At 43.4% G+C, this 15620-nt stretch overlaps 1 protein-coding gene across 8 annotated transcripts in view; it reads left to right on the forward strand.

Moving 5' to 3' along the window:
- Positions 1-15620, forward strand: part of SP110 (SP110 nuclear body protein) — a 40818-nt gene that overhangs the window by 3326 nt on the left and 21872 nt on the right. For 6 of the 8 annotated variants that reach the window (XM_081813431.1, XM_081813429.1, XM_081813432.1 and 3 more), the window contains exons 3-11: positions 940-1108; positions 2938-3192; positions 3554-3598; positions 5820-5897; positions 7940-8008; positions 9907-10056; positions 11992-12072; positions 13171-13221; positions 15386-15451. In XM_081813431.1, the coding sequence (XP_081669557.1) occupies positions 940-1108; positions 2938-3192; positions 3554-3598; positions 5820-5897; positions 7940-8008; positions 9907-10056; positions 11992-12072; positions 13171-13221; positions 15386-15451 (964 nt within the window). The remainder of the gene's footprint in view (positions 1-939; positions 1109-2937; positions 3193-3553; positions 3599-5819; positions 5898-7939; positions 8009-9906; positions 10057-11991; positions 12073-13170; positions 13222-15385; positions 15452-15620) is intronic. The other 2 variants (XM_081813430.1, XM_081813436.1) reach the window with 2 other exon arrangements.

The following is a 15620-nucleotide window of genomic DNA, read 5'->3' on the forward strand; positions in this document are numbered from 1 at the left end:
TATGGCTGTGTGGACAAAAATGGCATTCTTTTATAATTTTGGGGGTTTTAATGCATTTTTTGAGTCCCAGGCCCAGAGAAGCGCAGCAGTGGTTGAACGATCTTCTCCCAGTCTCGGCCTGGTTGGCTCCAACCCCTCTTCACGTCACAGCCCAGATGTCACCACTCAGAGAGGCTTCCTTAACCCACTCATCTAACTGATTTCTCAGAGAAATCTATGCTTTCCTTTCATAACACTTCTCTCCATAGCAACTGGGCATTTCTTTAATTTGTTTATTATTTAATGCCTATCTTCTGCACCTGACAGAGTCCCTCCTTCAATATGGGTAACACCATGGTGATCTTATCCATTGCTACGTACGCAAGGACTAGCCTAGTAGGTGCTCAGGAAGTGTTATGCAGTCAATTCTCTCCTGCCATGTTTCTCTTTTCGGCCAGCCTTTCATGAAGAGGAGTTCGCTGGATGATTTCCCTGTGGCTAGAACCCATTCAGGCCATCCCAAGTCCGAGAGAGAGAGAGCAGAGGCTAACAAGCAATTGCAGAATTGCCACTTGTGACCAACTCCTTGGCCCATTGCCACAGAGTTCTGCCCAGAGCCTTAGAGAATTAATTACACAGTAAAAACCTTTGACTCCCCTTTTCCTTCCCTAAAATTTCTCTCTTCCTTCAAATGTACCTAAAATAAGGTTCACAAAGCAGACTTATTTTAAAGAAGGCTAAGTTATTTATTCCTATGACTAACAATCCAAATATATGTGAAGTTCTAAAAGTAAACACGTGGAACTGTGACTTTTCTACGTTAGAGTTTGTACATTTGTGTTAAATTCCTTCTTAACAGAACAAAATACCATTCCTATGACTTAGAAAACCACAAATGTATAATAAACGTCCATTCCATTTTATAATCATTTATAATAATCCTCGATTCCATTTTTTAAGGAATCCATGGAAGCTTGTAGAAATCATGTCCCTGTACCCAGAGTGGTGTACAACATCCTCACCCACCTGGAAAAGACCTCCAATCTGTCATTTCTGGAGATGCTGTTCAGCCGAATTAACCTGCGTGAATACCCCAACCTGACGATGATTCTCAAGGGCTTCAGAAGTGGTACGAGGCTTCTTGAATATCCTTGGGCTATAAAAGCATGCCAGAAGCTGCTACCCTCAAAGTTTGGGTTGGCTTTCAGCCCCGTGGAATTATGCACTTGAGTGCCGGGTTCTCTGGGGAGATAGGGAGTGTACTCACCAGTGTGCCAGGACGAGCTCCTCTGGCTCCAGCTCTCTAAGATGAATTTCTAGAGGACACATTTCTGTCTTGCCTATTCTCTGAAGTGGGGGGAAAGTTGTCCAGTGTACCCCACTGGACAGTCTCTAGGGAAATGCGGTTGCAGAGACTCAGTCTGGCAGAAGGGTAAGGAGAACCAGAGGGGAAAAGAAATGAATACGGATGGGCAATAAGTATCTTTTTTTTTTTTTTAGTACTTACTATGTACCAGGCATCGTCCCAAGCACTTTCTTTGTATGATTATCTCATATCATCTTTAAAACAATCCTGTGAAGTCGTTATTATCCCCATCTGACATACGAAGAAATTAAAGCTCAGAATAACTTTCCCAAAGTTACTTGTCTGCTAAGAGCAGAGCCAGCTGTCCTACTTAGGTTTCCTAGCACCAGGGCCTGAGATTTCAATCCCTCTTTTAAACAAGGACAGGTGGAAGGCAGAGTGTGAAGCTGGAGGAGAGAGGAGAGGGAGCTGAAGACAGAGAGAGGGTAGAAGGAAGCAGAATGTGATGCACACTGGGAACGAGTACGAGCTGGATGAATAAAGAGCAGGAGAAAGAGCAAGGACAGAGCCGGGAAGGAAGAAGCCAGGGAAAGAGGAAGAGGTGACATGATCATTTTAGGCTTAAGGACAAACAGTTTGGCCAAAGCGCATGGTTCACTTAGCTGAGAACAACAGGAAGAGGACCAGCAGCAGATCACACTGCATTGTGACATTTTGTTAGTGGGGTAACCACTGTTGACAGCAAGAAGTTCCTCCCCCAAAGGAGAAATGCCTCCTTGAGCTAAAGGGGCAAGGAAAGAGAAAAGCGCCCCTCCCGGCCGGCATAGTGCACTTGAGCCCGTGCTCCCGGCAGCATCAGGGCAGCACAGGGAGGACTGGGTTCTCAGAAGCCACGCTAAGTCAGTCTGAGAGCCAGAGGCACCACACACTGCGGTACCCCCCAACCTAGCCGAGCTCATGCGTCTTTCTGGATCTGCAAATCTGTGCTTTTGTTCTAGGCCCTTCAAAATCCTACCTTAATTCCTTTTTCTGTTCACTGGTTGAGACAACTCAACTCCTGAAATAAATGATGGAAAAGAATCATAAGAGAAACCTGGCCATGGAAGGAATCGCATGCAGAAAGCCAAGGGCCTGGAGTATTGAGGATGGGGAGGAAGGTTGGTGTGGCCCATCATAGGGTGTGAGGCAGGGAAGCACAGAAGCCCATTCTGCAGAAATGAGCAGAAACCAGAGTAGAAAGGATGCACCATGTGAAGGAATTTACATTTTATCTTATTTGCTACAGGGGGTGTGATGTGTTTATTTATTAAAACAGGGACATGTATTAAAATTATAACACTATACAAAATTGTCTAAATTCTGAAACCAAAATTAAAGAAAAACTAAAGAAAATTAAATCCCTGAGTACAAAGTCAAACTCAGCTTTATGTGTGAGACGACTTTAGTATTAGACCAGAGGTCTAATGCCCAAATCAAACACATAGAATAGAAAGGGGCCACAAACAGTCGATGCTGGCGATGAATCAGTTCTCCACACTTGGAGGAGGATGAATCACTCCATGCCCCCAACCCTCCGGAAGTCTTGGACAAAGAAATTCCCTAATCATTCTGAGTAGCCAGGGTGTTGATGTATATTCCTTCACCAATCCCAGTTGTCAATTCCTACGGAGGATGGAACAGAGCTGCACCGACCCTCCTCGAAACTCCAGCCAACCCAGCAGAAGGGCGCTCTGTCCAGACGCTGCTGCTGCTGCCCCCACCCCAGAGCCACCCACCCCATGCTCCCAATGTCACTGAGCCCAGCGCATCCACACAGCACAGCGCTGAGATCACGGGCGAAACATCCAGCCCTTCTGACCCTGCCGTGGCTCTCCCCAGAACCACCCAGGAAGGAAGGATCACTCCAGGTGAGGGGAAGACTGTCCGACACCTGTGCCTCCCCAGCCGAGGGTACCTGTGGTCATGTCTAGAAGCCCAGGGTCCCACCTTTTTGTTAATCTGGTCCATCCCATGTGCCTACCTACCACACACAGCCTTCTCCAAGAAGGACTATGGGCACTGCCAGGGCCTTGGGGAAAGCCTAGAGCCCAAACACCAGCTCCCCACCCCTGGAGCAGGCCAACTCTTGCCCTGGGCATTGGGGCTTCTGTCTTGGGTGTTTTTACCATTTGCTTTCCTCCCTGACACTCTGTCTCTGTACCCTGTAATGATTTTTCTTCCTCTCTTCAATGCCCAATGACAACTTAACATCCTAAATAAATGGTGAAGAAGACTCACAAGAGATGCCTGGCACTCCTCCCGACACTGTGCAAGGTAATATTGCTTGGGGCTGACTTAGTTTAGTTCAGAGTGGGTATGAGGGGCAAACATGCACCTGCCAACCCAGAGGCTTGTGACAGAAGCCTAAGGGAAAAGAACCGGGTGTGACAAAGAAAAAGAAACAGGCAGATTGATGCCCCAGCTCAGCACAGGACTACTTGTCAGGGATGTCTCCACAGCCAGTTTGATGCCGTGATGTCCAACTAATAACAGTGTTCTGAACTGACATGTAACTTGTGCAATACATCCCTCTGTGACCCTTACTCAATCACTCACCCTCTGATTACAGGGGCCTTTCAATCATATTCATTTTTATGTAGTTTGGACTCTAAGAGTAATGTTATTGAAATTATTAGAAAAGATGATAAAACGTTGAAGGCTCTGCTGATTGAAAGATCTGCTAAAACATTGAAAGATTTAGCTTCCAAAATTGTGTTTCTTATCTCTCCCAACCATCATTATTAAGGACTTTGATTACATTAAATATAACCATGGAGTATTATCGGGCTCTGTCAAAAATGGTATCGTGGATTCTCCAATACTGAACATAAAGGGCCCCATTTGGACCAAATGTTTCCTTCACTCCTCTAATACACACCATCCAAATAACATAATCATGAAGCCAATAACAATGGAAGATTCCATCTTCTAGGTTACCAAAAGAAAGAAATAATTTGTTAAATTAGTAAGTAATGAATCACTGTATCCTACACCTGAAAGTAATATAATGCTGTATGGTAACTACATTAGAATTAAAATTTAAAAAATAATAATAAAGTAGAAAAAAATTAGTAAGCAGCTAGTTGAAAGGAAATGATGGCTGACTCTCCCCCTCTATCCCACCCTTGCGAGGCCTTGGTGTTCGGTTGGCCCCATTGTTTTTACTGGCTGGAATAGATTGGTGTTGTTCCTCCCCCTCTGGTCCCTGTTCATTGGTCCTGGGACCTGAAATTCCTCTTCTTCCTCTGCTCAGTGTCCGGTAACAACCTGAGCCCCCAGATAAGAGGTAACGAAATGCTCAAGAGATGTCCCACCAGGCCCCATGCCGGGTAATTTTGATGTAGACAACTTTAGCTTGCCTTACTTTCCATGTCTACCAAGAGGAGAGGCCATTCGGATCTTCTTGAGACAGGGGTCTCCTCACCACCCTGGACCACCATCTTCGTGCTGCAAACATCACTAGAAGGTCTGCTAAGGCTGGTGGCAGGAACCCTGGGGAAAGGACAGGGGACTGAGTCAGAGCAGAACTGTGTAACTCACCCATGCTTTGAGGTCCCTGCAATAAGGTAAAGCTCAAAACTGCTCCATCCAAATGCGAAGCAAACAAAAACACTGTGTGGCCCAGGTGTGGATGGTTCTTTTTCCCAGCCCCCACCCTGACTGTGGGGAAGTTTCACCTTCAAGCCTAGTCATTTCTATATCGTTTCAATTTTTAAGAGTTGATAGGATTAAAATAATTTGAAATGCAACAAATTATTTAAAATGTCTCATGACTGCTTGCCATCTGCCTCAATGACCTATTCTTAAGCAGGCCAAAATTTGAGATTGATCTCATAGTACCATGTAAACAAGGGGAAGTTGGCAGTCTTACTTGAGATTTATTATGGCTTCCAGCCCCTTCTGTCTTCCTTGTGCAGCAAAAACTAGACCTTTGTATTTATTTGCGATTAACACGTGCTAGCCAAGTCGAGGCTAGCTCCCACTTTCTTGGTCCTTGTACACAGAAATATATAAGGCACTTAGCTTCCTTCACCATTTTTCAAGGTGAAATAATGACAAAGAGAGCGGTTCAAAAATATCCATTCACAGACCCCTAAGCAATAACATGTATTTTTCCTATGGCGAAGACATTCCCCTTCATTGAAGCCACCAGAAGTCAAGGTCAGCACTCACCCTACTCGCAGCCTCATTCCTTGCGTGAGGGTGGCTGATAGCCCATGTTCCTCTCTTCTACTATGTAAGGGGAGCCTCTCGAAACGGGTCAAACTGAGCCCTCCTCTGTGGGGCAATTGTTCCCTGCTTCATGGGGATGGCCACACAGGTAACTCCAACCACAGACTGATCAAATCAAGGCAGAGCCAGGGAGCCCGAGGGCTGGCAGACCCCCGCCCTGGGTGACACGCGCTTTGCACCCTCCAGCTCTGCCCTCAGCTCCCTTAGGACTTTTCCTTCAGCCTGTTCCAAGCTCTGAACTGAAATCTCTTTCCTTTGTTAGTGATAACAGATGACTCTCCTGAACCAAATGACCCCAAAGAGCTCCAGGAGGCATCCAGCACACCTCCCAACAAGAAAGGTAAGGAAAGGTTGACTTTCTCCTGTAGATGTCGGGAGCATGAATTTGGAAAGCTTTCTGCTTTTCAGATCCTATGTGGTCAGAAGCATCCACCATGTGATTGTTCTTATGATGCTCATTACAGCTTGTTTCTCCCATTCACTGCATCTTCCTTGAAAGCCTTCATGAAGATTGTAGGGAAGCCGGAAGGCATTGAAGGCCATTGAAATATGTACCCATTGCAATCACCTGCTCTGAAATCATCAAGGTCTCCTTTACCCACAACTTCTTAGAGGGTTAGTTGTACCTCCCTCTTTAACTGAAAATGGGTTCCCCCAAGAGGACCCACTGCTTTCTTTTAAGACAGGGCTGCATACTCTCTGCTATCACTCATGGTGGAAGGCAGAGTAGATGCCCACTGCTTGCTACCCCCCATCCCTGGCCAACCCCTTCCTCTTCCATCCTCTACTTTAAGGCTTAACCATTCAAATGAACAGTTCCGTCGCTCTTCATCACTATCATCCTTGATTTGCCTCCAAGTCCTCAGCACACCTCAAAGGCTGACTTAGAATTTTTCTGTCAGTTCAAGTCCTGCCACCATCCTGGACACCTTAAAGGTACACAGGGATAAGAGGCCCCTTAGATCCTTCTTTGGCTCTTTTCCAGTGATATTTTTCTGCACTGATTCTTGGCCTCCTGCACCCAAAGGCAACCGATCGGCATTCTCATCATTGAAGCCTGGCTCGACCTCCCAATAATTAATTTCAGAATTCTCTTTTTTGACATCTAATCCTTGAAGTCTGCTCCTTCTACAGCCATTGTTCAATCTCTGAGCTCTCCTCCCCAGCCCAATCTTAAAAAATAATTCAAGGAGCGCCTGGGTGGCTTAGTCAGTTAAGCCTCCAACTCTTGATTTTGACTCAGGGCATGATCTTAGGGTTGTGGGATCAAGGCCCATGTCGGGCTCCACACTCAGTGCAGAGTCTGCTTGTCCCTCTCTCTCTGGTCCTCCCCCAGCTCACACATGTGTGTTCTCTCTCTCAAATAAATAAATAAAATCGTTTAAAAAATTAATTTGAAAGTATCCCTGCCTGATTTCTTCCTTACAATTTGTTCCCTCTGGAGCTTTCCTTCAACCTCACTTGGATGGCCAGTCTGCTGGCCTATCTCTTTTCGGGTTCATCTTATGCCTCTCTTCACGCCCCTTCATACCAGGTTAGAGTGCACAAACCATGGCTTCAGTAACCTTTTTGCTGATATCTTAATCTGCCTTGCCTCTCTCAGTCTTTTCCTAGAACCCTCTGGCAGGTCTTGGAGGGACCCATTATCTGCTTTCTGCACACTGTGTCTGAAGGCAGACACCTCTGGGGAGAGCCACACAGCGGGGCAGAGCACACGGGCTGTGTCTTCATGAGTCCAGCGTCAATGATCCTCCCACGCTGCATGACAATTCCACTTCTTGCAATGATCCTTTCCAATACTGAGCTTTTTCTTCAAAGTGCCTACCCCCTCACCACCTCCTTTTTCTTAAGCAGATTACTTTTCCTCCTACTTCATGGAAAGGCATCAGATGGGAATCTCCTCAGTTCCTGCTACCAACCAGCAAACTCTAACTGCATCTGTCCCCTCCTCTCTTGTTCCCTCTTTCTCTCTACAGCAATCATTCCACCTTGCCTGTTGGGGTCCATGATCCCTTCTTTCTCCTGAGAATTCAGCATCTCCCTGTCATAGGATCTGCATTCAGCCACTGCCCAAGTTTATCATAGCTCATAAAAAGAGCTTCCTCTTGATCCTCAGCTCACCTCACCTGTTTCCATAGCTCTCTCCTCCATTTCACAACCAAACCGCTAGAAATGATTTAGCTAAACTCAGTGTCCCCATCTCTTCATGTCACTCATCTTCTCCCTCATTACTCCATGAAGCAGCATCAAGTAAGGTCACCAATGACCTCCTCACCACTATGGTTTGAAGACCGAAAGTTCAAGCTGAGACCTGTTGACACGTAAAGTTGGCAGGTCTATGTTTGTGGCCATGGAAAAATGATCTGCACCCTTTCTGTTTAGGAAAGAAAAGAAAAAGAAGTATCTGGTCAACTCCAAAAAAGAGACGTCAGAAAAAAAGCCTCCCAAAAGGTAAGATGAGAGAATAAGAAGAGGTCAGAGGCTGCAGATAGCTCATGCTTGTGGGTCAAGGTGTGGGAAGTTGAATTTTATTCTAATGAAATGAGGAGACATTGAAGAGATCTAATCAATGAAGTGACATGATCCCATTTTACATTTGACAAGAACAATTTTGGGGTTGTGTAAAGCATGAATTGGAAACAGAAAAGAATGGAAGCAGGGCAACCATTTGCGGGGGGTGGGGCAGATGTCATGTAAGTCAATAGAACTCTGCATTCAGGTCTGGCAGTGGAGATGGAGAGAGGAGAGCCAGTTCAAGACCAGCTTGGAGGTAGAGTTGATAGACCTTGATGAATTGGAAGTTGGGGAAGAGAGAGACAGCAAGGCTCACTCTTCAGTATCTGGCTTGAACGGCCAGGTGAATGGTGGCATGTGTTGCTTAGAGAAGATGCAAATAATTGGGGGAGAAATTTTAGAATTTTCAATTTTTGACCTGCCGATTTCAAGATTTGTGCTAGCTGTCTATGCCCATGTGCCATGGTAAGTGCTTTGTCAAAAACTGTGAAGGGTCTGCCCTATAGGCATATAGGCACATTCTTTATGTGTATGACCACTGCAGGAACCCAGGCACCTGGATCAGGGGAAAGAATTCCTCATTGATATTCACAACCAGCTCAACAGCCAGAGTAACATTGCAGCATCTACCTCCCACACGCAGACCCATAGGCAACAAGAAGAGAGCTGATGGAATCTTTCTGAGAGGCAGATGATATCCCATAGACAAGGGACAGAGAATGATGGATTTTCTGTTTCCGGACGGGACAAGGACAGTCATCCTCTTGCCCTCCTGAAAGGAGAAGAAAAAAAAAAACAAAAAAAATCCTTTGCTGCTTTGAGATAAGATTGAAACAATCCTGAGTCCTCACCCTAATCTTTTGGAATTTAAATGCCTCTTTCCAAGAGGCAGAGAAAGCCCAGGTGTCTTCAGCTTTTACTAAGGATGTCTCCAAGTTCTGGGCTTCATCCCTTTTAATGTGTAAATACCTGTGGAGGGAGGGCTTCAGTAATCCTGGTACTTTGGGACTTAACCTAGGAAGCTAGCCCTGCTGTAGGCATTTGGCAATCTCAGGAGATGAGAAGATCAGACAGCAGTTTACTAGCTACAGATCTCATTCTCATGGTATGTGAAAAGTGAAATGTTTCCAGGGAAGTGTAAGTAAGCATTCCCTATCTTTATTCTGTATTTATTTCCATGTCTCTGGAGGCTAGGGCTTTTTACAGAAGCACTGAGAAATCAAGGGAGTTTAATATCCCCACAATATGCCACTCTGGCACTCGATAAAAAATCAGATCCAAAGATATAAATATAAGTCCTTGGCAAAATGAAGGCATCCAGGACCGTGCGAAAGAGAACCCTAACCTTGACAACCCCTTGCAAATCCTCTCTGTTCCAGACTTTCACTCTATCACGAGGCACCTCAATTCCTTGATACCTTGCACTCTCTCCACTAGAGGCACCTAGGGACCCTCAGATCCCTCCTGTCTCACACCTGGGCCCTCAGGAAACTCCTCCTGTGCCAAAACGGATCACTTAGCCATTTTCACTCGGATGTGGCCACCTCCAGGATGAAGGTGTCATACAATAGGGCCCAGGAAAGAAATTCCACTGCTCTGGGAGTCTGGTTAATTGCCACAGGTTGTACAGGAGTGAGAGCAGATGGTGAGTCTAATGGAGGAAGAAAGGTGCACACAAGAAAAATATATAATTACAGAGAAATAGCAGAAGAAAAACAAGGCACAGGAGCACAGAGATCTCAAAGTGTGGGGGCTGGGGGCATGGGAGGGGGAGGAGGAGCTTTACTGGGCACCCCAATGAAAACTATTCACAGACTATTCACTATTTGACCCAGGGAGAACCTCACCTCGGCACAGAAGCCAAGAGAAGCTCCAAGTGGTGGATCAGGCAACTCAAAGGAAGGATGATTCACCCAGGAAGTCAAATGTCATGACAAGTGTCCAAAAGGCAAGCACCGAATGTGCCCAAACCTCCGGACCAGAGGGTAAGGCTGGTGACAGAATCTTCCATTTGAATGCTCAGTGTGGGAGCGTCTCTCACAGAGCAGGCACAGCATTAGAGGGATGTGTAAAGGTAATAGTAGAAGGAGGGAGAAGTGCCGAGAAAGTTGGTGAGCTGTGTGTGACAAGAGGGAACAAAGATCTATTGCACCTGAGGAGATTTTGTGCAGAAATAGCTCTGTCCACACGGCACAGCTGACCTCAGCTGTGACCTTAGGCAGCAGCTCTCAAACTTTTTGGTCCCAAGACGTCTTTACACTCTTCAAAATTATGGAGGACCCTAAAGACCTTTTGTTTCTGTTGTTTATATTTATCTATATGTACTTCATTAGGAATTAAAACTGATCATTCAAAAATATTTATGTGTTAATTCATTTAAAAGTAACAGTAATATACCAACTACCTGTTAACATAAATAACATATTTTTATGAAAAACAAATATATTTTCCAAATACAAAAATTGGTGAGAAGACTGGCACCATTTTACATTTTTACAAACCTCTTAATGTTTAGCTGAATCAGAGACAGCCGGATTCGTAGAGCTGCTTCTGTGTTTGATTGATTGGGATACATTGCTTTGGTGGAAGGACAGGAAGATAATCCAGCTTCACAAGGATCCGTAGTTTAAAAAGATGGAGTATTTTAACAGTTTTTTGAGAAAACTATGTATGTTCATCTCTGATATTGCACCCAAAGTCAAGAAGGGATGGTTTCATAAAGGTTAGCTGAGATGTAGCATCTGAAACCACATCAACTAACTTCTTATACACCTCTGAAACTAATAATGCACTACATGTTAATTAATTGAATTTAAACAAAATAAAACTTAAAATTTTTTTTAAAACTTAACTTTTTATACTCTTGCAATACAATGCATTTTGCTGTCTTGTATTTTAAATGGATCTTTTACTTATGCAGGATTTTATAATATCTTGGACATTTGGAAAATACTGGTTCACTGAATTCTACAGTGAGCTTGCAGCTCAATCACACAAGCATTTTTCTCGAGAGGTTCATGCTTCAAGATGTAGTGAACTTCAAGATGTAGTTTTATATGAACTCCTCAGTTTTCCACATAGACTATTAAAAAGATGTATACTCAGGGACGCCTGGGTGGCTCAGTCGGTTAAGCATCCGACTCTTGACTCTTGGTTGCAGCTCAGGTTGTGATCTTGCGGTCGTGTGATCCAGCCCCGCATCCACCTCTGTGCTCAGCGGGGAGTCTGCTTCAGATTCTCTCTCTCTCTCCTTCCCGCTCACTCTCTCTCTCAAATAAATTTTAAAAATCCTTATACTTATACTCAAGGGTAGAAATTTAATAAATTTAATAAAGTTAATTTAAAGTTCATCATTTTAACTGGTTCATCAAGAACATTCTTTTTTTTTTTTTTTAACATGCTTAAGTGAAACTGGCTTTTTTATTTTTAATGGTCTGTGGCAGGGAAGACTGCATAAGATTTAGGGGCACTGGTTTGATTTGTACTAGGGCACGAGCAGCCCTACCTGCCATGACTTTTGCTCCATGTGAGCACATGTCAACATAGTGAAAAGGCAAAGAACATCTTAGTATGGAACCAATTTTGACCTCAAAGATCTCCTGAAAGGGTTTCTGGGATATCCCAAGGATTCACAACTTCAATTTGAGCCTCTGATCCAGGGACTCAGACGACTGCACCTCACTAGACGTCTCCCTTGGTAGGGGACGCTCTGCTGCCCAGCCTTGCTCTGCTCCTCCCCACAGTGGCAGGTGGACCCAGTGGTAGAATCACTCTCAGGAAGGGTTACGGAGGTTTTCAAGCAAGACCTGGAACCTCCAGCCTTCACCGCAAAAGGTCTTTCCTGGGACTTCAGGAGACTCCTATGGAGCTTTCCAGGGGCTTTTTCTGAGATCTGAAAGAAATGTCTTTTCTTTTTTCAGAAACCAGTGATGACTCTTCAGAAATGAAAGAAGAAAAGAGCCCCCAGGAGCCACCCAGCGCACCACCAAGCATCCTGCCTGGTAAAGAGGAGGGACTGCAAAGTCTCAGAGGGCCATCCCCAGAAGCCCAAATCAGAACTCTTCGATCCTAAACCAGTGTTTCTCAGCCCTTTTTCCATTATCATTGCCCTAAGGAGCCCTCTTAGATACTTTTTCCTAACCATGAACACAACCTATATTTTAATACCACAAATATATTATATATCCATTTATGTTTAGATAGATAATTATCTTGAGGAAGAATAAATATCTATCTGTATACGTCATACATAAAAAGAATAAGATTTCCCACCCCAATCCCCAAATCAATTTTTTCTACCTTGGGGCAATACCACTGTTGCTGAATGTGTTCTAAATACATTCATGGTGCTCTCCTGAAAGTGCCAAAGTCATGGAACAAAATTTTTCCTAAGATCTGAATTTCCATGTTTCTCACTCGACCTTTGTGGGAGAATTGGGAAGAGCACAACTCATCATAAACACAAATGTAGTACTATAACCAACGGAGCAGTTGCAGCTGATATCGTTGTGGGCATGAGCTGACAAACGGTGAGGTGAATCCGCCCTCACCATCACTACCATTGTGCATTGCTACTACTATCCTCAGAAGGGAAACAAATATGAACATTCTTCTGTTTGCTGGCGATGTGGTCGTTGTGTCACTAATTCACAGAACGCAACTCTCAAATGACAAGTATTTATTGTCAGACAGAATGAGTTAAATTTGACCACCTTGAAATACAAATGATCATTTCAACAGCTTCTCCCACATTGCACTAACTTATATAGTAATATTGCAAATTTTCTCATGGATAATTTCATTGGATTTGTACAACAATCGTTGGAGAAGGTTGAATAATGAATTCAAATTTTACTGATGAGGAGACTGAGGCATATAAAGGATGAGTGGGTTTTTCCAAGATCCTGTGGGTAAAGGATGGTGGCACAGGACAAGCACCTTGGTCCCCTAGAACTCTCTTCAGATCCCATCATTCCCCATTATAAAGGAAGGACAGAAATAATACTGTCAAAACTTTACCAACTCAATATTGTCTGAAATGAGGTGGTCACAAAGTTTAAAGCCTGTTTAAAATGACTTTCTTTCTCATTATTTTCTAGATCCAACAAATAATGGAAATAAACCATCTTTGGGAAAATCTGGGGAAACACGTAAGTGTAAAGAACCTATTTGGTCTCTGTTAGGGTGGATTTGATGTTACTTTTTTGGGCTGTTAACACTCTTCTACGCTACAAAAGAGACATCCTAGACCATAAAAAGATTTGTACTTTTTAAAACAGTGATTTATTGATTTTTTTCAACCTAGAAAATTTTCCACACTACAAAAGCAATATTCAGCCGCCATTAGGATTAGCTTGCTGTGTGGGACAAGAACCGCCCTTCCCCTCAAAAACCAGTGGCTGAAATAAGAGAGCTTATTTCTCTCTCCTATGTGGAGGTAGGCGGTCAGGGCTGGCATCATGCACCTAGAATCTCAAACTCATTAGTCATTGCACCACCAACTTCAGAGTGTGGCATCCCCTCACTGGGGTCCAGCCAGCGAGTTTACATTCCCACCAAAGGAAAGAGGCAAGGTCTAGGAGGGCATGTCCCCTCCCCTGGAGGAGGTTGCCTTTAGACATTCTGTTACCATTTCTTTGCTACGAGTGACCTGACTACACCTGACTGCAAAGGAGGCTGGGAAATGTCACTTTTTTTTCTCGAAGGACCCGTATCCAGCTCGAAATCAAATCGCTTGATTAGCAAAGAAAAGCGAGACCAGAGAAAGCCAAATAATCAGCAGTCCCTGCCACGGACACCGTGGTGGTGAGCATTGCTAGTGCTCTCCACTATTTCCAGTTCTCCTCTCTGCTTTGGATGCTGCATTTCCCAGCTCCTTGCAGGAGACAGGGCCGTGATCACGGGTCTGGCCAATGAGCTGGTACGAGTGTCACTTCTGAGTCAAAACACAGAAGAGTACTGAGCAGCTCTCTGCACCCCTTTCCCCTGATTGCAGAAGTGTGTGAAAGAGGGAGATGCCAGAAGGCCAAGGCAGCATGGGTCTCAGCGCCACCGCAAAGGCTGCTGGGAGACTCCAAATCCCGCAGGGGACTCTGTGTAACTGAGACTTACACTGTGAACGTGAAACCACCGAAATGTGGCCTGTGTGATACAATGTTCCCAATAAAATCCACAGAATCTGTACGGGAAGTTATTAATCAGGAAGTGAAACTCCTATTTCATATCTGCTTTCCCCACTTTGTTTCTACACCTTAGAAATATGCATACATTTATCTCATTCTATACACATAGAAGCTCATACTATATGGTCTATAAACAGTTTTTTCATTGTGTATTTAATACACATATCTGCATATCAATGTTATCTGTTTTTCTTTCTTTTAGTTATATAGCACATTATTGTATAATTAGCAATTTAGTTTAAATAATAGCCTATATGATGGACAGTTAGGCTATCTCCAATTCTTATATGAAAATAGAAATCATGTTTGTGTGTGTTTATACCTTTGCACACATGTCCAGTAATTTCCTCCGAGTTAATTTCTAAGTGTGAGATTACTTGGTTAGCGTCTGCACATCTTTGATTTTGTCTATGTCAGCAAATCGTTCTTCAGAAAATGGGATTGTTTACATTCTCTTTGATAATATGAGTGCTCATAAGTGCTCATTTTCTACGTCCTCATCAACACTGGGTAGGATAAAACATTTTAGGAGATGGGAATCCTTAAAACCAAACAATACTTTTTTTATGATTAGTTGTCTAAAGACAATTTTTAAATAAATGTGTCATTTGTCTTTCCTCTTTGAGTATTTTCAACTTATGTTCTCTCCCATTTCCCTAGTGTTCTATTCCTCTTTTGCTTTATCTAGTAAGGATATTAACCCTCTATACTTTACATATACTGCAATTTTCCTCATTTTTTGTCTTAATATTGTAAGGATGTTTTTTAAAGTGTGGGGATTTTTTATTTTTTAAACAGTCAAATCTATTCATCTTTTATTTTTATGATTTCTGCCCTTGAGTTTTAGCTAAGTAAATCTCTTATATGTAGCTTATAGTGATGTCTCTATTTTTCTTCTACTCTTGAAAAACTGGTTATTAAGGTGAAAAAAATGGCATATTGTATTTATTTTTAAATGGCATATTTAAATGTTGATAATTTGGTGTATCTATTACTTCTCTGTTCAATCCTTGTTTATTTCCAAGTAAAATGGAATACTTTTTTTACATAAATTTATTTATAAAGTATTGACATTTCAAGCTTGAAGATCAATATTTATGGCCATAAGAGATGATTTTTTTTTCTGTTTTAGGAAAGAGGACAGAAAAATACAACCTGCCATCTTCAAAAAGAAGACAGGAAAAAAAGCTCCCAAGAAGTAAGCAAGAAAAATTAAATTACTATTCCCTTGTTCATCATGGTCCTTACTGGATGACCAGCATGGCCTCCTCTCCTGCTACATGGCCATCTGGGTATCCCTGGAGCACAGCCAGTCCCATCCTTGCCCCCTAGACTACCCTGTTAAAGGACCTCTCCTCACAAAAGAA

This window comes from Leptonychotes weddellii, chromosome 3 (genome assembly GCF_054177405.1).
Source record: "Leptonychotes weddellii isolate Sample4059 chromosome 3, ASM5417740v2, whole genome shotgun sequence".
In the NCBI taxonomy this organism is placed as follows: Eukaryota; Metazoa; Chordata; class Mammalia; order Carnivora; family Phocidae; genus Leptonychotes; species Leptonychotes weddellii.